Source organism: Pelobates fuscus, chromosome 1 (assembly GCF_036172605.1).
Source record: "Pelobates fuscus isolate aPelFus1 chromosome 1, aPelFus1.pri, whole genome shotgun sequence".
NCBI lineage: Eukaryota > Metazoa > Chordata > Amphibia > Anura > Pelobatidae > Pelobates > Pelobates fuscus.
The window spans coordinates 114,812,900-114,839,716 of record NC_086317.1 but is presented as its reverse complement, the minus strand read 5'-3'; the positions used below and the strand labels follow the sequence as shown (position 1 = coordinate 114,839,716).

The 26,817-nt window shown below is 41.0% G+C and overlaps 2 protein-coding genes across 4 annotated transcripts in view; both read right to left on the bottom strand.

Annotated features, from left to right (window-relative positions):
• Positions 1-25,432, bottom strand: part of DHRSX (dehydrogenase/reductase X-linked) — a 372,962-nt gene extending 347,530 nt beyond the window's left edge. The window contains exon 1 of the mRNA XM_063450175.1: positions 25,215-25,432. Within this exon, the coding sequence (XP_063306245.1) occupies positions 25,215-25,407 (193 nt within the window). The 5' untranslated portion in view covers positions 25,408-25,432. The remainder of the gene's footprint in view (positions 1-25,214) is intronic.
• On the bottom strand, positions 7,257-25,287 carry ZBED1 (zinc finger BED-type containing 1). Of its 3 annotated transcripts, none has more exons than XM_063450173.1 (2): positions 25,215-25,287; positions 7,257-11,784 (listed from the first exon to the last, which is right to left on the bottom strand). In XM_063450173.1, the coding sequence occupies exon 2, from the start codon at positions 11,731-11,733 to the stop codon at positions 9,652-9,654; it is 2,082 nt and encodes a 693-aa protein (XP_063306243.1). In that variant the 5' UTR covers positions 11,734-11,784; positions 25,215-25,287; the 3' UTR covers positions 7,257-9,651. The 3 variants fall into 3 exon arrangements, with proteins under 3 accessions (XP_063306243.1, XP_063306241.1, XP_063306242.1); XM_063450171.1 differs by having other exon boundaries at positions 7,257-11,787; positions 25,215-25,280; XM_063450172.1 differs by lacking the exon at positions 25,215-25,287 and adding an exon at positions 24,922-24,977 and having other exon boundaries at positions 7,257-11,787.
• Positions 25,433-26,817: the final 1,385 nt, after the last annotated feature.

Sequence of the window (26,817 nt, the reverse complement as noted above, 5' to 3'; positions counted from 1 at the left end):
GGGCGCTGAAGTGGATTAGGAGGCGGCGAGGGAGCTCTGATCTCTCTGACCGGCTCCCTCGCGCGCCTTTTGCTGATGCCGCGGAAGCCGGAATATGACGTCATATTCCGGCTCCCGCGGCATCAGAAAACAGCCTGCGAGGGAGCCGGTCAGAGAGATCAGAGCTCCCTCGCCGCCTCCTAATTCACTTCAGCCGCACGCCTCCCAGCAGCCCCACTGGACCACCAATGAGAGACCCACGCCAGCTCTCCAGGTAGGGAGGCTGGGTGGGACATTTAAATTTAATTTAGATTATTAATTACTGTGTGTGTATGTGTGTGTGCATGTGAGTGTGAATGTCAGTGTGTATGTGTGTCTGTGAGTTTGTGTGTGAGTGTGTGTGTGTGAGTGTGAGTGTGTGTCTGTCAGTGTGTGTGTGCATGTGAGTATGTGTGTCTGTCAGTGTGTGTGTGTTCGAGTATGTGTCTGTGAATTTGTGTGTGTGTATTTATTTTTCTGTATGCCTGTCTGTATCTGTATGACGGTATGCCTCTGTATGTATGTATGTGTCTGTATGTCTAGTACGTATGTTTCTGTATGTCTCTGTATGCATGTATGTAACTGGATGTATGTTTGTCTCTGAATGTCTGTATATATATATGTCTCTGTATGCATGTATGTAACTGTATGCCTTTATGTCTCTGTATGTACGTATGTGTGTGTCTGTGTGTCTCTGTATGCCTGTATGTCTTTGTATGCATGTTTCTGTATGTATGTATGTGTCTGTATGACGGTATGCCTCTGTATGTATGTATGTGTCTGTATGCCTGTCTATATGTATGTGTCTGTATGACGTTATGTCTCTGTATGCATGCATGTATCTGTATGTATGTATGTGTCTGCATGCCTGTATGTCTCTGTATGTATGTTTCTTTATGCCTGTATGTCTGTATGTATGTGCCTGAATGTCTTTGTATGTATGTTTCTGTATGCCTGTCTGTATGTATGTGTCTGTATGACGGTAAGCCTCTGTATGCATGTATGTCTTTATATGCCTGCATGTCTCTGTATGCATGTATATCTCTGCTTGTATGTCTCTGACTGTATGTGTCTGTATGTCTCTGTATGATTATTTCTGTCTTTGTATGACAGTGTACCTGTATGACTTTGACTGTGTGACTGAAAAATGATGCCTGTGTGCCTGTGGCTTGGGAGGAAAGACACACAGGTGAACATGCATTTTTTTTTTTTTAATGAGGGTTGGGGGCGCCAAAATGCATCTTCGCCTGTGTAACTAAAAATCCTAGCACCGGCCCTGGGTATTTCTAAACTCAGAACAAAATTTAGAAACTATTTAGTACGGGTGTTTTTTGCGGTTGTAGATGCGTAACAGATTTTTGGGGTCAAAGTTAAAAAATGTGTGTTTTTTTTACATTTTTTCATCATATTTTCTAAAAGAATTTATGGTAAATTATATGATATAATGAAAATAATGGTATCTTTAGAAAGACCATTAAATGACAAGAAAAACAGTATATAATATGGGTGGGTACAGTAAATGAGTAAGAAGAAAATTACAGCTAAACACAAACACCGCAGAAATGTAAAAACAGCCCTGGTCCTTAAAGGGACTCTCCACCGCAGGTCCCCTCTCCCTCCCACCACCCATCCCCGGTTGCTGAAGGGGTGAAAACCCCTTCAGTGACTTACCTGAGACCCACGCCGATGTCCCTCGGCGGTGGTTTTGAGTCGCTGCCGCTCCTTCCCGTTCATCACGTCAGCTGGCGGGGGAGACTGATCCCGTCCGCCAGCTGAGAAGACCTGATGCGCAAACGCAGCTCTCCATAGGAAAGTATTCATATGGGGAATTGAGCGACCCTGGAAGTCCTCACACAGCGTGAGGACGTCCAGCGATGCTCTAGCACAAAAATCCTGTGCTATGAAGCAGAAAGTGCCCTCTAGTGGCTGTCTAGTAGACAGCCACTAGAGGAGGAGTTATCCCTGCAAGATAATTATTGTAGTTTATGAAAACTGCAATAACTACAGTTGCAGGATTAAGGGTAGTTGGAGTTGGCACACAGACCACTCCAATGGGCAGAAGTGGTCTGGGTGCCTGGAGTGTCCCTTTAACGTTTAGAAAATTTAAAAGTGGTCTGGTCACCAAGGGGTTAAAGGTGGGTACATTTAATCACACTAACCTCAGTATGAGTAGGTAAATCTCTTGGAACGTGATAGTCATCTGCCGCCAAAGTATTCAATCCATAAAAGGTAAACAAGATATAACTTTGCAAGCTTAATGTTACCATAAGACAGTAGTATACAATACAAAGTAAACCATCCAAGATCATTGAACTGTTTTATTATATTCCCCAAACATTAATTGGGTTTTATCAGAGCTACATTGTAATTTGAGATGATAATGATTTTATGGTTAGTTTGTACATTAATCTTACTACATTGAAGAAAGAAAAAAAAAAAACAGACAGCCATTTCATGTAATAAAATAACTGCAATAATTTGTCCAAAGGTTTATAAAATAAACTAATGTTTGGAAACCAACGTAGTGTTAGGCATATTTAATATGACAATGTTGATGTCAGTGTTTTGAGGGCTATTATCAGGTACAAATACAGTATTTAACCGCTTAAAGACACATGACATGTGTGACATGTCATGATTCCCTTTTATTCCAGAAGTTTGGTCCTTAAGGGGTTAAACTACAGTTAGCTAAATGGCTTTATTTTACGTCAGGCCATTCTGTAAGACATTGCTTAACTGAGATATGGCCAAAAGGTAACATCAGCATCTGCAGAAATGCAATTTTCACTGTGCTTTATCAGCTTTCAATAAGCACTCTAGGTACCATGAATACTAGAGCTTATTTTAAATTTATGAGCATTTTCTTACTGGCATGTACTAAACTACTGAAGTGGTTTGACAAAATTAGGGCTCTATTGGTGCTACAGCTCCACTAATATAGCTTTGTAGTAAACCACCCTACTTATTGTGGCAAGGATTGTCAGAGCACTAGGCAATTGGTTGTGGTTCTGGTTTTCTTTTTAATTGCATTCTCTAACTGGCTGTCCTGGCATAATCACAGCAAACCATGCAAATTAAACGAACACTATAGGGTCAGGAACACAAACATGTGTTAAAACCACCATATAGCCCCCTGGCCCTCCCATGCTTCCCTAAATATAGTAAAATATTACCTGTATTCAAGTTTGCAGCTGCTACATCTGCCCCATATCAGCCCGTTTACAGCTGACATCATCAGAAGTGATGCTGTGAGCCAATCACAATGATTTTGCATAAGATTGGCTGAGAGTGTCAAGTAGGCAGGTCAGGGGCAGCACAAGCCCTGGCCAATCAGCATCTCCTCGTAGAGATGCATTGAATCAATGAATCTCTATGAGGAACGTTCAGTGCCTGCATGCAGGGGGTGGAGACACTGAATGGCAGTACTGCTCAGTGTGCAGCACTGCCCAAGGAAGCACTTCTACTAGCCATCTCAGGAGTGGCCAGTGAAGTTATCACTAAGCTGTAGTGTAAACACTGCATTTTCTCTGAAAAGACAGTGTTATTGGAAAAAGCCCGAAGGGAATGATTATACTCACCAGAACAATTATAATTAGCTGTAGTTGTTCTGGTGACTATAGTGTCTCTTTAATTTAACCCACACAGTATCATGTACGAATATGGCACTAAGGAAGAAATTCCACCATAAAGCATGACTGAAACATCATGGAGTAATGACAATATTTTCAACATGTACATGCTTAGAAATTAGTTTTATGCATTACTCATTAAGTATGTGCTCCAATAGGATTTGCTGGGGTGTGTGAATGACGCACTTTCACAGAAGTGACAGTGTTGCTCTAAGGCTGGTAGAGTATTATTGGCTAAGTCATTCTGCAACAGCTGAAAGTCTACCTTTGACTCTGCCATGCTTTAACCAATTCAGCACTTGAAATGTGATTTAACAGCAAAAGTTTATAGATACATAGGTCGAATACACTTTACACCCTGTTCCAAATTATTATGCAAATTCTATTTAAGTGTCAGAAAGAGTAACTATTTTATTTTTCAGTTTAACTCATGAATGGCATTGTGTCTCAGGGCTCTTTTGATCACTGAAAACAATCTCGGACACCTGTGACAATTAGATTGCCAGGTGAGCCCAATTTAAGGAAAAACTACTAAAGGAGGGTGTTCCACATTATTAAGCAGAGCACCATTTTCATGCAATATGGGGAAGAAAAAGGATCTCTCTGCTGCCGAAAAAGAGTGAAATAGTTCAATGCCTTGGACGACATTAGATATTTAACTTAAGCATGATCATCGCACTATTAAGAGATTTGTGGCTGATTCAGAGAACAGACGGGTTTGTGCAGATAAAGGCACATTGAGGAAGATTTCTGCCAGATTCATTAGAAGAAGAGAGCAGCTGCTAAAATACCATAACATAGTAGCAAACAGATATTTGAAGCTGCTGGTGCCTTTGGAGTCCCACGGACATCAAGGTGTAGAGTCCCCCAGAGTCTTGCAACTGTGCATAAACCTTCTATTCGGCCACCACTAACCAATGCTCACAAGCAGAAACGGCTGCATTGGGCAGAAAAATACATGAAGACTAATTTTCAAACAGTCCTGTTCACTGATGAGTGCCGTGCAACCCTGGATAGTCCAGATGGATGGAGTAGTGGATGGTTGGTGGACAGCCACCCTGTTCCAACAAGACTGCGACGTCAGCAAGGCGGTGGTGGAGTCATGTTTTGGGCCGGAATCATGGGAAGAGAGCTGGTCGGCCCCTTTAGGGTCCCCAAAGGTGTAAAGATGACCTCTGCAAAGTATGTGGAGTTTCTGACTGACCACTTTCTTCCCTGGTACAGAAGGAAGAACTATGCTTTCCGTAATAAAATCATCTTCATGCATGACAATGCACCATCTCATGCTGCAAAGAATACCTCTGCATCAATGGCTGCTATGGGGATAAAAGGAGAGAAAGTCATGGTGTGGCCTCTATCCTCTCCTGACCTCAATCCTATTGAGAACCTTTGGAGCATCCTCAAGCAAAAGATCTATGAGGGTGGGAGGCAGTTTACATCCAAACAGCAGCTCTGGGAGGCTATTCTGAAATCTTGCAAACAAATTTAAGCAGAAACTGTCCAAAAACTCCCAAGTTCAATGGATGCAAGACTTGTGAAGCTGCTATCAAATAAGGGTGTAACCGCAGGTGGTTCCCTTATTTACCACTATAATGTCTTTAAGCATAGAACTTAGCAGGGCTAACCATACAGATATCTATATCTACAGATAGCCATAATTTTATATAGTTAGTAAGAGATCCTCTATTTACATATATAAATAATTGAGAATACAATATAAAATAAGGATTGTCTTGGAAGCAATAGTTTTGTCTTTTAGATATTATATAAAAATATAAATATAGACATATAAAATCCATTATAGCAGAGTTTATAAGATGAAATTAAATGCGTGCAAATATCATTAATAGGTTAACATACCCTTCTGAACATGTCATCATGTCAGCCTCTCAGTCATTTTAAGATGGAGCAGCGTCTGTCTCCAAGTCTCTCCTCTGTGTCTTAACATTTAAAAAGTACACCTATTTATACCTTAGGTGTAGTCATTTTACGGTCACTGTAGTTCATATATGAAAAAGTTACTTTTTTTTACTTTATTCATTTTAGGACCAAACATACAAGGCCATAACTAAAGGGTGCATACGTCATGGAAATTTTCCTGACTTAGTTCAAGATGGCATCTTAAAGTCTGAATAGCTTATCTGTTGTTTATACTAAGACGTAAGTGCACAGTCGTGGGAGATTCCCGGATTTGGGGAAGTTCCATTAACTTGGGGTTACCACAGTATATTGTGTACTGAAAGAGTCGTAGTATAGCCTTGAAGCTTGTTTATGCATTATTGTTATTGTAATTCGTCTGGGACAAAATGGCGCAAACATATTATCCACTGAGGTTATTGCTTAACCCCTTAAGGACACATGACATGTCTGACATGTCATGATTCCCTTTTATTCCAGAAGTTTGGTCCTTAAGGGGTTAAAGAAACATCTATGAAAAACATGTTCCATTTCTAACACCTTGTCAATTTGCAATATCTCTTAACCCCTTAAGGACCAAACTTCTGGAATGAAAGGGAATCATGACATGTCACACATGTCATGTGTCCTTAAGGGGTTAAAGACAACGTACACAGTTTAAGAAATACAACATTTCATTATAAAACTTGTAATATTTGCATTTGCCCATAACAAGGGGTCCTATATTAAAATGTAACGTGACCTGTTAAAATGTTTAAAAAGTTAAAATGTTGTTAAAAGTTTAATTGAAATAGCTTTTGATTTCAGTAAATATGCTGCAAACACAACAAATGACAATTTTCAGTTCTTTACAACCTATAAAGTGTTTTGAAACTTACTGTGCGTAATAATTTGGAACAGTGCTTTGTAAGTTTTTTATGTTTAAAAAAATACTGTTATCATTAGGAGGTTTGTTCAATAAAATTTGAATTGTACTCTTAATAGTTGATAACATGAGAATTATGCAGACTGTTATTTACATCAATTATTTAGGTAAATGAGAAAAATATAATTTGCATAGTAATTTGGAACAAGGTGTAGATATGGGTCTAAAACATTATTTACACATGTAACACTTCTTAACCTAAACCTGTTAAGTAACTGCTATGATATATGAATTATATATATATATATATTTAAAGTGTATGTTGAAATTAAAGAGTAGAGTGCAAAAAAAAAGCCAAAAAAAAACAAACCTTTCATTGTTAATGATTAGTGGAAAATTGCAGTAGTACAGTGATTGGTATAAAGAAAATATAAAGTCTTGCAACCCATAAAAAAAAAAAAAACTTCCTTAAAAGTCTTTTATTATCCTATACACATTTTTACAAAAAAGCAGAACCCGACATGTCATAAAATAGCTTTGGTCAATATACATAATGTTCACTCAATGGTAACGATTCTATTCCAACACGTTCAAATCAAATAGATTTACTTTAAGCCCACCAATGCTAAAACAAACTCAAGTGAGTTCAACATCGGATATTCTTAACTCAAGACCTATGCGCAGCTGTCTGATAATTCATTCTTGAAATAACTTTTGTAAAGTTTCTTCATAAACTTTGAAAAAAACGTCAACAGCTAACAGATAGCATTTCATCTGCTCAAGAACTAAAGCGCCCATAGTGCATTGCTGGCGTAAAGGTTGGCACAGAATTATACATTTTTACGGAATTTCTTATCAACAAATATTAAAGGAACATTGTAACATTATGAATACAAAAGTGTATTTCTAATGCTATCATATCCTTCTGGGGCCCCTCCCTCGTGCCCCCCCACTGGCGCTGCAAGGGTTTAAAAGTCTTGTAACACTTCCAGCGCTTACTATGTCCCTCAGAGCTTGGTCGGTGCTCCACCTCCTTTGACTAATTGCTTTAATGCTTTCCGATGGGATTTAACTGATGGCAGATGTCCTCATGCAGAGCATGAGGACGTCCAGCGTTAGCTAGGCGACCAAAAGTCGCCAAGCAAGCAGGGAGTGCCTCTAGTGGCCGTCTCATTTCAATGAGAGTTTTAAATAATACAGCAATCCATCTTTATATTATTGCTGGGTTGCTTAATTCAAGGTTTAGAACTTACAATCAGTCTAAATATCTAAAAACAGTTTAAACTATTAGTGCTGGAATTAAATCTACTATCTAGTCAACAACGAGATTTTTACTGCCAAACATATATTTATCTGGTGGTTTAATAGGTAGAGGATCCGCTTTATGTATGTTTCAGTTCAGAGAAAGCAAGTAAAACTTCTGAAATTTTACCTTAAAATTTGGTTGAATAGATGGCTATAGGTAAAGAAGAAACAGCCCAGGGTAAGACAAATGTATGTCCTGATCTGTTGATGGTTTTTAAGTGGTAAGCACTGTCTAGCTGGCAAATGCATTAGTAAAACAGTAGGCTAAAATAGGGCTCCATTTTAGGATTCATGGCTAAAAGTTAGGAGCCCATAATTCACAATAATTCTTTGACTGTCAGAGCATAAATGGTAAATAAAAGGTACACACTTATTTAGCCATACTCACCCCACACACAGCCTCACCATCTGACACACTCACATACAAACACACATATGGGGACACTGGATTTTCCTCATAAAGACGCATTGATTCAATATGGGAAAGCATTGGATAGGTTAAAAATCGGCCATTTTGATTATGTCACAAAGTGGGCGGAGCCTGTGCCGGCAGACCCGCGCGGCGCTGGGAATAAGGTGAGTTTTAAACTTTTACAGGGGGGCTATGGAGGGGCAAGCCAGCTAAATGGTGGGTTTAGCACTATAAGGTCAGGAATACACGTTTGTGTTCCTGACCCTATAGTGTTCCTTTAATGCCTTGGTAAGTTGTCAAATGTGTGAACAGGGATTTGAACAGGTTTCTTACTAGTAGGCATTTTAATGGTCTTAAACATGTTAGAATATGTTGCTTTGTAGCTACTCAGCAATGACTTTGAATATACTTTTTATTTTTATTATGTATTCTTTCTCATAGTGTTTCTCTCTAACTATACATAAGTAGCTGTAGAATAACACACACTCATACATCTCTTACTTATAATGCCCATATTTATTTAGCTTTCATTATTTATCCTCGTGGTATAGTGTTGTGCTAAGCTAGTGCAGCAATTAGTGTTTATGTTCTCTCCCCACTCCTTCACTATGTGAAGCCTCTGTGAGAGAGTTAGTATATCCTTTCTCTCCCACCTCAGTGGCTTCCCATTTCAGAAAGAGCACAAACAGCGGCACGTGTCAAGTACAGATCAGCCTGATAAGTGGGAATATACAATAAGTGGCTTTCCTAATGAAGTGTTCCAGACTGTGATTACGGTGGTCATAACTTGATATAATGTGAGACTGGAGGAGAGATCTGCAGAATCCGCCAAACAATGCACATCAACCGTTGAATCCACATACCCCAACTGAAACAATTAGGCTCACATGCTGGCCAAGCTCTCAAGAGTTGTGCTGAGTAGTATGGAAACAATGGATGCCATCTATTAAATAATAACTGCCCTTTCAATTTAATTACAATTAATTTCTCAGGAACCACCACCACAGAAACTACTAAATGAGCATAAAGTCTGTTGCTTCCTTAACACATGCAGCGTTTCACTTTTTTCGTTGGGAGTATGACAAAATACATGCAGTCATATTTACATGTTTTGATAAAAAAAAAAAAAAAAAAAATAATTCCCTGAACAAATTACTAAACCACCGGCGAATATATTCCTGGTAATTTGAAGTATGATAGTAGAGCACTACTAGGTTTAAAATTTCAAGTTTTACGCTACTAGCCAAGCCTTACAAAAGTTACTCACCACTGCAAGGCTAAAGGGTGCATGTCACACTCACGAGGGATGAATTTCCTTGCCAATAGCTAATGAAGATTTTGTGCCCAGGAGCAGTGTGTGTATTTATAAAGTAGACAACAACTCATATACATAGTAATGGCTAAAATAGTCTATACATTAAATATCTCATCCAGTTAAAACTTTTTTGGTAGCTGGTATGACAAATACCTTTATTATCAATATCACTAATAACATTTTAAAGTATTTAAATGAACCCACTGTCTCTTGCTGTAAAGAAGTTGCTGCCAATATTGACAGTTTCATTTATGTTAAAAAAAGGTTCTTGCTGTAGGCCCCACTCTCCTTCCTCGTCATCTTCTGGCTCTGCATCGGAGCAATTTCGTGTGTTCTCATACAAAAATACCTGCTCATCTACATGTGCAGGTGCAAGTCTATTTCTTTTTGCATTTATAACATTTGCTGATGAACTAAAGAGACGTTCAGGGATGATTCTTGTGGTTGTAATGCACCAGTACTTTTGAAGCACCTTTGGTAATAATGGAAATAAAGCCAAACGGTCAGACCACCATTTCAGAGGGTCCTCGTTTAAACCAAGAACTTTTTGTGATTTAAAATTGCTCAATTCTTCTACAATTTGTGCATGCCATTCCTCCGGGTCTTCAGACGTTCCTGACTGGCAGAAGATTTCAGCCAACATATTGTTGATGCTACTGGTAGGTGGTGGGGTGGAAGAAACCATACTTTTTTTTACTGGGGGTTCATCAGACATTGAAAAAACTTTATCATCAGCCCGGTAGTTTTCTTTCCCTCTGTCTAAAAGGCTTTTAGCTTCCTCAATCACTCGACCTTCAACTTGTGCTCGTTCAAATGCAGATAGAAATGGAAGCTTTTTGTACCTTGGATCCAAAAAGGTTGCCACATTTAGAAACATGTCTATTTCTGGCGTCTGCTGATAGGTAGATGAGAGACCTTTAGCAATCACTTCTTTAGCCATGCTGATTTCTTTCAGGTCAGTGTCTTTGATGTTCAGGGATGTATTTAGTAGCATATGCAGAAGAGGTTTTACCATACTAATGGTAGGAAATTTTGACATAGAAAGCATTTCTGCTACTTGCTTAAATGGCTGTAGCAAGTCCACCAGACCTTCAATTGTATTCCACTCACTAGTTTCTAACATGAGATGATGATTATTACTGTCCTCCACCAAAACACCGGCAATTGTAAATTGTTGCTCCTTAAGACGCTGCAACATGGAAAGAGTACTACCCCACCAGGACACACGGTCACTTACAAGCATGCAAGGAAATAGGTTTTGCTGTTTCTGTTTCTCACATAGCATATACATTGCAAGGGAAGACTGCTGAAAATATTCTACTAGCTTTCTGCACCTAGAAAGAAGTCCAGATAGTTTTGGTAGTTGGAAGGCTTGCTGTATACCCATATTAAATGTATGACCTAAGCAAGGCATAACCACGGGGATATCCAGAAGGGAGCATGCTTTGATAATGTCTTTACTGTAATCTGTAGTAGCACCAAATACTTTGGAATTTATTCCCCATTCAATGAAGGTTTCATATAGGACTCGTGTTATAGTCTCAGCTTTGTTCTCCTCTGGTACCTCAAATGTTTTTAAGAACCGTGAATTTACCGATAAAAAATGCGAAGTCCCAGAGCACAGATAATGGACTGAAAGGGTCACATACGATCGGTTCTGATTTTCGCTCCTCCAGAAATCAGTGGACATTCCACACCACAAAATATCTGTCAGTTCTTTTAGTATGACATCTCTCACCGCATTATATTTTTCAGGCAACACTCGTGTGCAAATAAACTTTCTACTTGGAAATTCATACCGGGGATCAGCTGTTCTCAAAAGAGCTTTAAATGTAGGTTCATCCAATATCGAAGCAGGGAACATGCCCTCACAAATCATGCTGATTACAGCAGAGGTCAATTCTAGGTGCTTCTTGTTGTCAAAGTTATGGCTGCTTTTCATTATTAATGTTTCCTGGACAGTTTGCTGAGAAGATTCTGGCTTTAATTTGGAAAATGCAGTTGCAAAAGCTTCCCTCATCTGCTCAGTGTTACTTTTGACAAATTCACAGAACTCATCAGGGTGATTTTTCTCAAGATGGTACGAAAGGTTGGAGGTATTCCCAGAATAAGCTATTTGGGCCATGCAAATGCGGCAATAGATCTTTTTCCACTGTAAAATGCATCCTTCGGCATTGGTGTCAAACCCGAAGTACTTCCATACCTTACTCTTTGCTCTTGGATGAGCAACTAGTTTAAGGTCAGGCTGTAAACTTTCGTTTTTTATCTCCATTGCTTCTTAGCTGACGTTCCTTCAGTTGGTGCTTCACTCGTCAATGAGTACCTGCTAAAGGCAGTAAGATAGAGATATAATGAGACAACATATGCCTGGCTAAAATACTAGCCTATAATTAATGCAAACATTTGCAAGAACACAATCAATCTAAATTAAATTGTAGGTAATGGAGTGGCAATGAAAAGTCTGTTTTTAATGGTTATAATCTTATTAGAACAACAATTTCTTCATGCTATATGGGTGTTCTTGAGAAACATGAAGTGCAAAATCTCAAGACCAAAAAAAAAAATCTGCTTTTGTTACAAACTACAAAATATTAGTAAAAGGTAAAGAAACCAAATAAAGCAACGCTATAGGCACACAGACCACTACATCCTATTGAAATGGTCTGGGTACAATGCCCCGTCCCACCAGAGAAACAGGGGGGGGGGGGTCGTGAGGGAGTCTGGTACCAAAGGGCACTATAATGTTATAGAATCCCTTTAACTAGTGATAAAATTATTAAATGAATATGCTTGTTTTGTTTTTTTTACAAAAAACTTTTGAACAAAAAACTTACTTAAAGGTCCACTCCACACTTCCAAACACCCCACCAAAAAAAACAAGAGTTTACTAGATATACTCCCAATACACACACACACACACACACACACACACACATACATATTTACATGTATGTATTTATTGAGAATTTAGTTTAAAATAGCTTACAAAAGCTGCAGTTCTTATAACCGCAGCCTTTGTAAGCCCCTCCCCTCCCCCCCCCCCCCCCCGGAAGACTTTCATTTTTTTCACAAGGAAATAACTCTCATTGAGAAGCCTCTGACTTGCTCCCCACGTGCACACGCAGCTGTTCGTGCACACGTGCGCACCCAGTCGCATGTGCAAGGATGAAGATGTCAAGCTGGTCTGAGGTCTGTGAGGGAGGGAGGGGGAGGTAGGCACACTCAAGTACAGCGTGCCTGCCACTTCCATTAGGGGACTCAAGGGAGCTAACGAAAGTAGGAAGGAATCTCCCTTGGCTGTCTGATTGACAGCCAGGGGGGAGTTCCCTGGCTAATTTATAAAAGTGCTGATTTCTCATAGAAAGTCTATTTTAAAAGTCATCTTTGTGGACAATAGAGAGGGAGCAATGATGTTCTATAACAAGTCAACTTCTGAACATGCTACCCTAAAATATTTGAGAGTTGCACGCTAGGAGCAAAAGCAATTGCATAGCAGAGACTCATATTTACAAAATAATACACACATGCATAAATACAACTTTATTTTCCAAACAGACCTACAATCCACCATTGTTCTTTCCCATGCTCCTAGCTTGTCTCTGAGTTTATGTGTGGTCCAGCAGAGGCTTGCAGAGCAGCTAATAGAATAAGTAAATAGGTCAGTCTCAAGATTACTAAACACCTCAAATTCATTTTGTGTTGCACCCAGAAGAGGCTTGCCTATCCCAACAACTTGTATTATCCCCAAAACACAAGCCATATTATAATTTTAGTACCTACATGCCTTGCTTTAACAGACCTGTTTAGTCACAAGGTTGTCAATGTGACACCTGACTTCAACTCTGTCCCCCTGGTCAACCGACAGGCCAACCTTTTCACCTAGTGTCAGGAAAACAGATTAATAACACACTTCATTTGTAATGAAATGTACAACTTTTATAGGAACAATCCAGACACAAAGTACTTCAGTTCCACAGAGCTAACAGTAGTGGCAGGTGCGCTGAGACAGAGTGCACAAGCCTTCCTCCCTTCTCAATAAGCTACACCACGTCTGGTTGAGAAGCACTGGTAAGCTGCAATCACATGTGCAAGCCTCTGATTGGTTGTTTCCCCAAGCACAGACTTAAAAATCTGTGCCCAAAAAGAAGAGAAAGCTTGCTAAGGCGGCAGACAGCAGGTCTGCAGCTGTTGTCAGTTTTTTTTTGTTTTTATATATATATACCCTGAAAGAAAACATGCAGACAAAAATGCATATGTTTACTTAAGGGGTATATTAAGTAAACAATTTAAACATATATATCAAGAAATATTTGAAGGATTTAATCCCATACATGAGCGTACAACCAACACTTGGCGTATGGCCGCTAAAGCACTGCTTTGTGGGCAGGCATGTGGCCCATGATGCAACCTGCATCACATACACAAGCACTCGTGCAGCACACCTACCTCCTACTTCTCCCGATATCAGACCTGCCAAAGTTTGCCCTATATACATTATGATTTGATTATAATAACTACAAAGTGGTTTACAATGCTGTGTTTAAGAATACTAAGAAGTGAACAAAATAAGTAATTATGCGACCAAACAACATGCAGTATTCTAAGTCACTATTAGTATACTAAGTACGAATGAAGTGATGAGAATTACATATTTTTTTTTATTTGTTTGTGTCTTTTAAAGGTGAAGTTGTAGTAGTTTGCTGGTCTGGAGTATTTGGGTGTGTTTTAACATGATGACAAGGAGGAAATACATCAGCAATTGTCTTAGAGAAGCAATTGTTGCTGCCCAGCAAACTTGGAAAGGTTATAAGGCCATTTAAACGCCTCTGTATACTAAAGTATTCTAGAATCAAATGTGTCATCTGTCTGACAGCTCAAGTTTGGTTAAGATTGGGTCATGCAACAGGACAATAATCACAAACACACCAGCAAATCTACAACACAATGGCTGAAAAAGAAAAGAATCAAAGTGTTGTAATGGCCCAGTCAAAGTCCAGACCTCAACTTGATTGAAATGCCGTGGCACTGAAATGCTTTAGACCTTACAAGAGCTGTGTATAAAAAAATGTACCTCAATGTACTGAAGCACCGTTGTAAAGAAGAGTGGGACAAAACATTTTCACAAAGATGTGACAGACTGATAAAGTCATAAATAAAAACTATTACTTCAAGTTATTGCTGCTTAGTGTACTTAGTTTTTCACACAAATCGTCTCCATTTTGGTTTAATTTATATAGTGTAATATGTCATTGTTTTGTTCATTTGAGGTTGTACCTAAATTTAAGACCTGCCAAGGAACAGATGGTTATTATGTATAGATAGATAGATAGATAGATAGATAGATAGATAGATAGATAGATATACACACATACATAAACACACACACACACACACACACACACTTTGGGTGTCTGTGTCTTTTAGCTAAAAAAAAAAAAACAGCCAGCACTGTAGAGTTCAGCTTGACAACCCTGCATCAGAAACTGACCCTGGATGTAGTTCCCTACTTGTGCAAACAAGGTTTCATGCAACCCCTTGCCCACAGGTGAAGGCATAGGGGCTGGTTAAAACTCAGGACAAAAGTTCAATTTGTATTGCCCTTTTGGATTCAATGACTTAACTTATGTAAAGTTTGATTGCAAGGTATTTAAAATGTTATGGATCACTGCAATCACAATAAGCATTACAGCGCACTGTAGTGGACACGGTGCCAGGAGTATCTGGCACTACACCATTGCAAGTAGTCAAACTGTTTTAGTGTGGTGCAGGGCAAACTCATTGGCAGAGAGTGTCGGATAATGGTTCTCAAACAATGTGCAGGGCTTGCCTCAGAAAGAGAGCTTCTAGCTCTCCATTGTTCATAGCGGAGGACGGGAGTGCCACCCTGCTTACCCCAGGTTAGAAGTTAAACTGTTCTAAAATGGTTTGACTACTAATAATGAGTGCCAGAGCACTTCTTGCACCATAAGCAGTACAATGAGCTTTAGTAGTTATGGTGCTTGGAGTGGAGTGTTCTTTTAATGATCCAAATGAAACTTAAAATAAAAGAAAGTATCCAGCACCTTGTTTATAATGCCATAACAGCACAAGGTCATTTAAATTAAAGACAAAAATAAAATATATTGTTGTTTGAGAAAATAAAGACATTATTATTGCACACATGTACAAAGGTTTATCAAAGAGTCATGCATAACGGTGCTTAATTAGTACAATCTGGCACTAATGTCTTTGGATTAGAATAACATAATTCATCTTTTGGGGGGTTTTTCAGGTCAACTTAAAAGTTGGATGTACAATTAAAAAACACCACATACTCTCCAAGGTCAGAAAACTATTGCACTGTCGAAATATCCTTCATTTTGGCATTTATCATTATGTGGAAATTCAGCTCTTTAGGTATACAATTATTTTTATTTTTTTGATGTACTATGCTGATAAACAGCTTTAAAAAAAAAAAAAGCAAATTACACACACACATCTCTCTCTACATGTGTATCTATGTATATAACTGTACTTGAACGCTGACTAATTTAAGGCAACTGGGAATGAGTGTAGTCATACAATTTATTTTTGAGATCATAAAAAAAAAATAAAAAAATTTTTTTGCAGCCAGACACCTCCAGGAACAGATTCTCATGGGCTGAAATTTAGTCACAGGAGTGCAGTAAAGGCGGAGGTGTCACCTCCGTGTTTGGGCTGCATATAGATGATAGTTTCTTCACTGGGATGACACACCACATCCATTTAGAACACAGAGCACCCAGCCCCGTCTACTCACAAAATGCACTGCGAATGTACCACACTGTCAAACCCTGAAAAAAATATTTGAATTTACTGCCAGCTGTACCACTGTCAGACATCTAAACAAAAAAAGGGACAGTTAACTGCCGTAGTGCTTGTATCATTGTTCTCGACTTCTTGTGCCTAACTACACTTCTCTTAAGATTGAATTTTTTTGATCAATTTTGAATGCTTTTTAAGTAACACTACATATCTTTGAAATTATATTGGACAAAAGACCCCTTTACAGAGTCAACTGTTAACTTGTTGCTCTCCATTGTCCATAGAGCCTGCATGAGAGAGAAAAGTCACTCCACATTGCCATTGTAAGGAGAGATTGCAAAGAAGAATTGAGCAATGTTGAACAATTCTGAATGACATTCAATACTTTTAGAGCTTTCAAACTATTTTTAGTGTGACAACAATTCTTTGAAATTTTTATCATTCTTATATTGTTCTGTGCATTTTTAAAGATGACTAAATTGGTTAAAACAATTCACATCATCAATTGGAACATCTGTCTCAATCAGTCATTGAACAGTGGATTCTACATCAATCCAATTGGGTACCTCATGAAGGAACATCCAAGTAAAACAAGAGAAAACTTGAAGGGGCTTCATCCACCTGCCCTACTCCAAACAATTACTTTAGAGGCTTTTTATTTCTGCAGAGAAGTCAACACACTCTCGATCAAGTCCTTTGTTGCATTTTTGAGATAGAAGCTCCTTACCCTTCAGAAGTGTAAAGTTTTTAGTCAACTAGTCCGATAAAACATTTTTGACAGAAACCAAATTGTGTAGAACTTCTACAGAGTTAAATATGAATTTGGAATATGGAAAAACTGATATATTTTAAAAATATTATTCTCAACTTCAATTTTCTATTTTTCTAGAGCATCATGATTACAATTATTTAAAGGAACACAAACATGTATTCCTGACCATATTGTTAAAAACACCGTCTAGCGCCCCTGATCTTCACCACCTCTAAATATAGCAAAACCTGCCCCTGATCTGCCTGCTTGGCTGACATCATCCAATTATATCAAGGAGGCAGACCAGGGGCAGAGCTAGCACAAGCCAAACACAGCATAGACCAATCATCATCAACACTGTGCAGCACTACCCCAGTGAGCACCTCTAAGTAGCCTGTGGCGTTATCCCTAAGCTAGCCTGTGGCGTTATCCCTTTCTCTGAAAAGACAGTGTTTACTGCAAAAAGCCTGAAGGGAATGATTATACTCAACAGAACAAATACAATAAGCTGCAGTTGTTCTGGTGACTATGGTGTGCAGCCGACAACAATCAAGGAACTATTTTTAAAAAGATATTTAAAGGACCACTATAGGCACCCAGACCACTTCAGCTCAATGAAGTGGTCTGGGTGCCAGGTCCCTCTAGTTTTAAGCCTGCAGATGAAAACATAGCAGTTTCAGAGAAAACTGATATGTTTCAATGAGGATTAATCCAGCCTCTAGTGGCTGTCTCACTGACAGCCAATACAGGCGCTTCCGTGATTCTCACTGTGAAAAATAGCATTGAGTAATGCTTTCATACGGGCTGTTTGAATGCACGTGCAGCTCTTGCCGCGCATGTGCATTCGGATCTGACGTCGGCAGGGGGTTGAGAGTTCCCCAGCACAGAGGGGGCACGGCGCTGGAGAAAGGAAAGTGGCTGAAGGGGGGCCCTGCGGGTGGGGGGGACCTAATGATCCTATAGTGCCAGGAAAACGAGTTTGTTTTCCTGGCACTATAGTGCTCCTATAACTTTGAAAAAACATTATTTACATTGTCTTTACAGTGTACTCTACAGAACATGGCATTACAATTATCACCTGTAAGTGCAATGCTCATTTGGCAAGTTTCGCACTTCAACTAACTAACTTTGACTGCATACCACCGTCTTTCCAGTAGAACTATTGGATTATTATTGGAAATAATTTTAATGACCCATGATTGCTCCCATCTGTAGCAACTCCACAGTCAGAAATATAATTTTCTTCAAATGCCTTCAAAGTTGCAACATAATGAGGGGCAAAAACTGAATTTTATTAAAGACACGGAGGCTCATATTATGCATATCTTTCTTTATTACTCTCAGCAGCAAAGATAGAGAAATATTAATATATCAAAATGAAAGAAAAACCTGTATAGGCACACAGGCAACCAACCACATAACAGAGGAAGTGACTATAAAATGCCAGTGTCTCCCACAATCCCCCTCTTTCTTTGCTGCTCTCAGACCAGCTAAGTATCTTGCTCCTCTTATGGATTTATGTTATGGATTTTGCATTATTATTGTTGTTTTTCTGCATGTCATTTGCTTCCTTGCTGTGTTTTATAGTATATCTACACAGGTTTTGCTTTCTGGTGGTGTGCCTAGTGGGGATTCCCCCCTTTTTATTTATGTTTTTCTCCACCGGGGAGCTTCCTCCCCATGCTCCCCTGTTGTTAGGCTACCTTGTTCTGGGTAGCGCTCGCGGACCGCGGGCGCCGGTTTTCCGCGACTCTCTAAGCCGTCCACATCTCTCTCCACGCTCTCGCGGTCTGCCCGCGTGGGTGAGGTGCTCGCGCCTTATCCCCATCTGTGTGCTGCCCGCGATCGGTGACTGCCCGGCTTCCACGTGCGGCGGCCATTTTTGGAGGCGGTTTTTACTCGTGGCTGTTGTTTCCCTGTGTATTCCACTACAGTACATGTCAGTATACTATATATGGTTTTACGTCCTGATGTAATGTATACATTGTGCTTTTTTGTTATTTCTCCTATGGGTTACTCAACCCTGTTGCTTTCCTAATCAACTTAGTTCAGAGATTTTTATATTGTTTTTGCGAGTATACTTTTTCTGCTTATATGCAGGATGGGGATGAGGGGCCGGAGGGCCTTCAAGAGGCCTTTACCCAGGATAATTCTGGGGGTAATGTGGCCTCCCAAGAGTTTCAGGCCCTACTAGATGCCACTATGGCGTCATCCTTGCAGAAGGCCTTTGCCTCTGCCGTGGGAACGGTGTCTTCATCGTTTTTTCCCAATCCTTTCAAGCTATGCTTTTGACCTCCATGGCGGCCCCCACCTGATAGGATTCCCCCGCCTGCCCTTGCCATGCCTGGAGCCCATAAGGCGAAGGCTGCGGCTAAGCACGTCGACTCCCACTCCTCGATGCAGGTTTTAACTGCCATGATAGACACGCTTGAGGCGGTCACAGAAGGCGTGCCTCCCACGCGCAAAGAAGCCCCTGGCCGGGCTAAAAAGGCTAGACTGTGGAAACGGGCTAGAGCCCTTACAGAAGGGTCGGATACCGACCGGGGTGCGGAGGCTGACTCAGACGTGATAGGGCACGACTCTTTTGAGTCGGGATCTACCCAATACGGGTATAGCCCCTGCCGGGACCTCTACCACTACACGGGGTTCTCTACATGGCCCCTCTGAGGATGATAAAACGCTGTTGGATCCACGGGGCAATCCCCTGTTCGATCCAGATGACATATGTCACCGCCGATCAGTTGAAGGGGAACCCCCAGGGCATTTCACCCAATATGTTGAACGGCGCATGAACCCCCCCCCTTTTCTGCCTTATCTCCCGGGCTCGGCCTCCAAGTCCCCTGATATTGACCCCCAGGTCGCACGATTGTTAAATAAGCCGGGCTGGAAACCATAGAGGGGCCTGGTCTGCTCCCTAAAGGGATGCCAAGATAAGATTTAGGTACCCTGCACCCTTTGTCAAAACTGTATGAACTTCTAGGTGCCGCTACGGCTGGCGACACGGCCCTGGATGTTGATGTGGCCATAGGATGGGTCCAGTGGGCTATTTGTCTTCTGGGGGATGCGAATTCCGCTATGTCGATGGGGAGGCGTGAAGCGATTTTGCTAAAAATCGAACCCGAATCGGCTGCCATGCCGGTGGCGAAACCGAGCTCATCCGGCGATGGTATGGGATGTTATTTGGTACTACCTTCGTGATGGACCTGGGGACCTATGTTTAATCCTTTTACGGACATCGGTGAAGCCCAAACCGATATGAAGCGCATGTTTCAGTCAATAAAGGGTTATCACCTCGAGTTTGTATCTCTGCCTGTCCGATTTTCTGACCCCAGAGAGTTGTCCCTTCCTTTGGGACAGGACGGGACGATTTCTGCGGAAATCTGAGGTTTGATGTCTAGGCGCCATAGAGGAATTGCCGTTTGCCTCCCTGGGCTTTACGAGCAGCCTATTCCTAGTATTAGAGAAAGGGGGAGATGTCCGTCCGGTGATAATTCTCCATCCCCTGAACGCGTTTCCTCCGATGCTAGCATTTTTCGGATGCAGGGCATACATTGCCTCAGAGACCTCCTCCATACTTCGGATTGGCTGGACATGCTAGATCTGACGGACGCGTATTTTACTGTACCCATCACGATGGAACACAGAGACTACCTCCACCTCACCTGGCACGACCGGCAGTGGCGTTTTACATACCTACCATTCGGTCTCCCCTCAGCTCCTTGGTGCTTCACCAAGGTCATGAAACCGGTGGTGGCCTCTCTTCGTACGCGTGGCGTGCGCCTGATTATTTACCTGGACGACTTTCCGATCATGTCCCAGTATAGGGATCAGCTAAGGATCCATGTGGAATTGACGATCAATCTGCTCTGGAACCTGGGATTCGTGATCGACTGAGACAAGTCAATCCTGACCCAGCTCAATCAATAGTACTCTTAGGTTTCACGGTGGATTCAATTCGACAACTTCCTTATCAACCAGAATCCGAGATGTGGACCATCCAGGAGGGGCTTTGACGAGCTCTTCGGGTGTCGGAGTTGTCCATCAACCAGTTGGCAAGGATTTTCGGTCTACTCGCAGCCTCCATTCAGGCGGTTTTTCTGGGTCCGTTACATTATCGGGCCCTCCTACGGCTCAGAGGGTCACACCTCCGATCAGGTCATTTTGATATATTTATATTTCTCTATCTTTGCTGCTGAGAGTAATAAAGAAAGAGATATGCATAATATGAGCCTCCGTGTCTTTAATAAAATCATGACTTTACGTCATGTTAATAGTAAAATCTGGGAATTAACAATTGCTTGTTTTTGTTCTAGTACTGGAAAATTGTCTAGCTGCTTTAGAGTCAGGAAATGTGTTCTTTAACAAGACAGATGTACAATCATTTGATTTATAACTATTGCCAAGCTTTACTGTGTGGAAAGCAAAAATACTTTCAGCTATAGAAATTTGTTGTTTAGATTTACTACCTACTCCTACAAAGTAATTTGGCATTATTTTTAAGAACCCTCTCCTCAAATTGTGGTCTTGTGCTTCTCAGTTTCTATGTGAGCTTTTAAATCAGCAATACCTTTGTTTGCCACAGAAACAAAAAGTTCCTGGTTTACACACTGTATATTTGGCTTCCTAGTCATTTCGTCCCTTTTTAACACTGTTAAATTTGGTATTTAGTTCTTAATTACATTTACATTTTCCTTTCAGAATTGGTTCTGGAATGATTGATTTTACAGTTGATGTACCGCTTGTAACACTGTCAAACACCCCAAAAAAACATTTATTTTGCAGACGTTGGTATTGGTAGTGCTTTTATCAGTGCTACTGATTATTGCTTTTATCAGTGCTACTGATTATTGCACCAAATTATTGCTTTTTCCAACTATGGCAACTAAATAGTGGTTGCACCACTGTCAGGCACCAAACTATTGCTTGTTCAGCTTATAGAAAGTAAACAATGCTTGCAACACTGTCAGATACCAAAGTATTGCTTTTTCCAGATAATGGCAACTAAATAATGCTTGCACCACTGTCCGGCACTAAACTATTGCTTTTCCAGCTGATGGCAACTAAAAAATGGTTGCACCATTTGACTGGTTACAATTACGTGTCTCTTAGTCCACCCATTGTACAGCGCTATGGAATTTGTTGGTGCTGTATAAATAAAAAATAATAATAATGAATCCCACCCAAAGATTGGCGGAACTGATGACACACTAATGCAGAATTGAGAATTCTGCTTTAGCTATATTTGAAGAGAGGCAGATCCTTGGGTGCCCAGGTAGATGTCAAAACTGCTTTGACAATTTAATGTGGGACCGCACCCAGGGATTTCTGATACCTTAACTATTACAGTGCACTATAGTAGATATGGTGCTTTAATTGCCTCTTTATACGGAATGCAATTCTTTCATAAGGAACAATTCAGGATTTTAGGTAAGCTTCTCAAGATTGTGCTTAACAGGCCACAATAACAATAGCAAAAAGAAAAATCCCACTGGCCAATTTTAACAATAAATGTGTTACTTTGTTTAAAAGGAAATTTGGAGCACCAAAACATCCTAATCTGAATGAAGTTGTTATAGTGCCTGTATGTCCCTAGTGGCGGCCTACCTTCAAGGTTTAAACAGTTAACATTTTAACCCCAAAATCTTCTGTTTGGTGCCAGTCTGCTCTGCCTCCAATCACGCATTGCAGTCTAAGGCTTCATAAACCATTTTAGTACTGCACCATTTTATATTTTCTTTTTTTGTAAGAGTGCTACATCCTTGAAAATAAGTTTTGAAGTCTAGAAGGAGGAGGATACTCTGATTGAGTAATAAGCACATCTACATCGTACCTTGGTGAGTGGAACATTAAAATACTGCAGTACCTATAAACAGACAATATTACCCTATGTCTGCCATTTTTTCTTTGTACATACTGTGCTTTTTATACTTTATATAATTTAAAGACATAAGAGGAGTCTTTCAGTACTTTGTGTTATACAATGGTATAATTTTGCTTTAACATTTGTGCACTTTATTTCCACCTTGTGAGTGTTTTTTTTTTTATTATTTAATTGAGTCTTCAAACAGGAAGTCTCAAATGACGGCAGGCTGAGAGCGTCAACTGATACTCTCAGCTTTTCCGTAGCTATACATTCACAAAATGGAGTTAGAAAAATACGTAGGTTGCTTGTAAATGGTGAGGTACTGATAGGTTGAAAACAAGAGTTCAAGACAAAGCAGACAGAAAACTTTGGGGTTAGACTGTTTGTTAATACCTTAACCCCTGAATGTAATCCAATACAGGGGGCCTCATGGCACCATAATAATTTAATTCCAATAAAGTTATTATAGTGCGTGGAGTTCTTCTTTAAGCTTATTTTGTTGATGTGGTTAATGGACAGACGAAAACTCTCAGACCCCACTGTTCAGAAGCTAGGGTACTTGTCTTTTGATGGCCTACTACGGTTTTCTGTTTCTGATTAATAAGGATTACACCAGGGCTTGACAAATTTGTTTGGAATCTAGAAGCCAGCTAAAAAACTTTAGGAGCCAGTTATTTTCAACGAGAGAAAATTACATTTTTAAAGGGACACTTTAGTCACCAGAACCACTACAGTTTGATGTATTTGTCCTGGTGTCTATAGCCTGTCCCTGCAGACTTTTCAGTGTAAACACTGCCTTTTCAGAGAAAAGGCAGTGTTTACATTACTGTTTAGTAACACCTCTAGCGACAGTCACTCAGACTGCCACTAGAGAGTCCCGGGTCACCTCTAGTGACAGTCACTCAGACTGCCACTAGAGGTGTTCCCAGGCTGTAAACATTAAAACGCATTAAATAGTCTGCATGAACAGGCTATAGACACCATTGAGCTGCAGTTGTTCTCGTGACGATAGTGTTTCGTAAAGTTCTTTTGTTTTGTTTTTTTAGCAATTTGACCTACAGGAGAGCTTCTGTGTAATCTGATTGACAGCCACTAGAGGCAGTCTTAACCCTGCAAAGTAATTATTGCAGTTTCTCAGAAATTGCAATAATTAACATTGCAGGGTCAATGAGACAGGATCACTGCACCAAGACCACTTCAATAAGCTGTAGTGGTTTGCGTGCCTAAAGTGTCCCTTTAACTCGGGTGGACTACCCCCTTTCCACAGGTCCATCATTTTATGGTGGAGGACAATTCCTTCACTGGCCCACCCATTTCACCACTCTCCTTTCTGGTATCCTGATTCACAGTTTGCTAAAGTTGGAAGATAAGGGACTGTTCACTTACTGCCTAATATACCCCACCCCTTCACAGGTGCCATTGTAACACAATAATCAATGTTATTCACTTTACCCGTCAGTGGTTCTGTTACTGTGGCTGATCAGTGTATGGTAACAGTGATCAGGCAAAGAAAACAAAACTACATATTTGTTAACTTTTCCACCAAAATAATTTCTCCAACTCTAAGTCAACCCTCCTCCCTAGACAGGCAGGGGCCACGCTCGAAAAATAGCAGACGGGGCAGTGAGTGGGCGGGGGCAGTGAGGCCCATAGCGAGCGGCAGCTCTCGGGAAAGTGCAGTGAGTGGGCGGGGCCAGTGAGGCCGATAGCGAGCGGCAGCTCTCGGGAAAGTGCAGTGAGTGGGCGGGGCCAAGCAGGTTCGAGGCAAGCGGTAGCTCTCGGGAGCGCGCGGTCATCTCGTAAGGCTATCGCGGGATTGCGCCTTCCTGTGAGAGGGGTTTACTAAAGACTAATACCAGAATCAGACCCCGAAATCGCGCCCAGCCCTCCTCCCCGCCGGGGTTCCTTCCATGCCGGGTCCGGACATGAATCGTCTGATCACGGCATCGCTAACCTGGTCTATCGCCGGCCTGCTCGCGCTCCCCCCACTAACACCCCGACATCCTCTCACCCCCCTGGCTCACCCTGCCCGGGCTGTGTGTGGAGAGATAAACCATTCTTACCGATCCTCCTCAGCCGATCCCGGGCCGGACTCGCTCAGTATGTCGCCGGCGGACTGTACACAGCAGCACCCTCCCACCAACACCGCGAGCTCACAGCTATCGCGAGATATCGCGCGCTATCCCGATCAAGGGGGCCCTCCGGCGGCGATATGTCCCGTGACGGCGACCGTAAGAACGCGATAAAGCCCATCACACCTGCCCCGCTCACCCTCGGCGCTCCCCGCACGGTGTGTGACGGCTCTCCTGGCACTCACTGGGTTAATCAATACAATGCAATGCATGGACCGACTGACCTGGTACGGCGAAGGCTCGGCCGAACAGCTGCTCCAGCACCACCTTAACCCCGATATAATACACCTTCAGCAGCGGCAGCAAGAGGTTCTTCAGCAGCCACATGGTCCCCGGTCCGACATAGAGCGGCCGCGATCTCACTGTCACACCCAGCGGCTGCTCCCGGTTACTGCAGCTCGGGCTGGCTGGGGACATTTCCGCCCTCTGTCTGGATATAGGGAGTACCGAGGGCACCAGGCTGCTCCTGTGCATGGAGGGGAAAGGTGGCCGTGATCTCCCCGCAGTGTTCATAGAGTCTGTGATATGAGCCTGTCTGCTTTAGTTTGCTTGTATCAATCCGTCTTATAGCATTTTATCTTAATGTCCTGCTAACTTTTGTAACTACCCACTGAAATCTCCCGGCGTGTTGTAGCTAAACTTTGAAAACCAACTTGGAAGTTCCCATTTATGTCTTGACCTCTTTTTTATTTTTTTTTATTTTTTTATGCCTTAAATGATTGATTTTGTTCGGTGTAAACGTGTTTGGTGTTTGCGAATTGGTGAGCACTGTAACCAGTTCCTGGAATAGAGTATAGTGCCTGATGCCCCCCGGCACTGTCACTCCATTCAGTTTTAAACTGTATCTAGCAGTTAATATCATAATAATAATAAACACTGAATGGAGGTCTCTGGCAGCCTGGCTCCCTCTTTATGTGTGGACAAGGCAGAGATTCCATTCATTCCACTCATAACAGGACTGGGCACTGTGATTGGCTGAAAGCAGCCAGCGATAACCTCAGCCTGGCATTGCCACCCATTGCTGCTCTGAAAACAGATTTGAACATAGAGTGAAGCTGTGGGAACTAGGCATAGTCTTGCTCATTGTGAATGGTCAAGAGACTTCATATATCACAAGTGTTGTACTCTCTCAGCTTCTGTCAGAAGAAGCTGAAGTTGCCTTTGAGGGTCTTTGCAAATTATGCAAAGACCCTGAAAGTGACAGATCGTTTTTAACTACTGCAATAGTGAACGTATTGCACACCTGAAATATGGAGCCCAATACTGTAATGGAAATCTAGTAGCTTTAAATGTGCAAATGGTCAGTTTTAAAATCTGGCTGATGTAAGCTATCGTAAACTTTAAAAAAAAGTGTTTGGCACCATTGTTAATTTTGACAGCAAATTTCAACTTTGTTTTATTCATAGTCTTTTGACTAAAAAGCGATTTTATTTTTAGTCTCTGAATTGCTTTAGTTTTAGTCCACTAAATCTCCAGTAGATTTTGGTTGACACAACTAAAATCAGATGGCTTAAGTTAAAGCCTCTGTCTCTTTTGCATGTGTGTCCCTCTACCTCTCTAGTTTTAGTCATAGTTTTTTTTTGACTAAAAAGCCATTTTTGTTTGTCGTATTTTTGTTATCTGAATTGTTTTAGTCGACTAAAATGTGACTGAAATTGTTAGTCAACAAAATTAACACTGTTGGACACTTGGCAGCAATTTATTAAGTTTTCTGCCAATCAAGTGCAGCACAAATGTCAAAAGTTTGTTCCATTTCAGTTAGCATAATTTTGCTAGCTGCACTGTTGGATATTGGTCACAAGAAGAGTCCCATTTTAACCCCTTAAG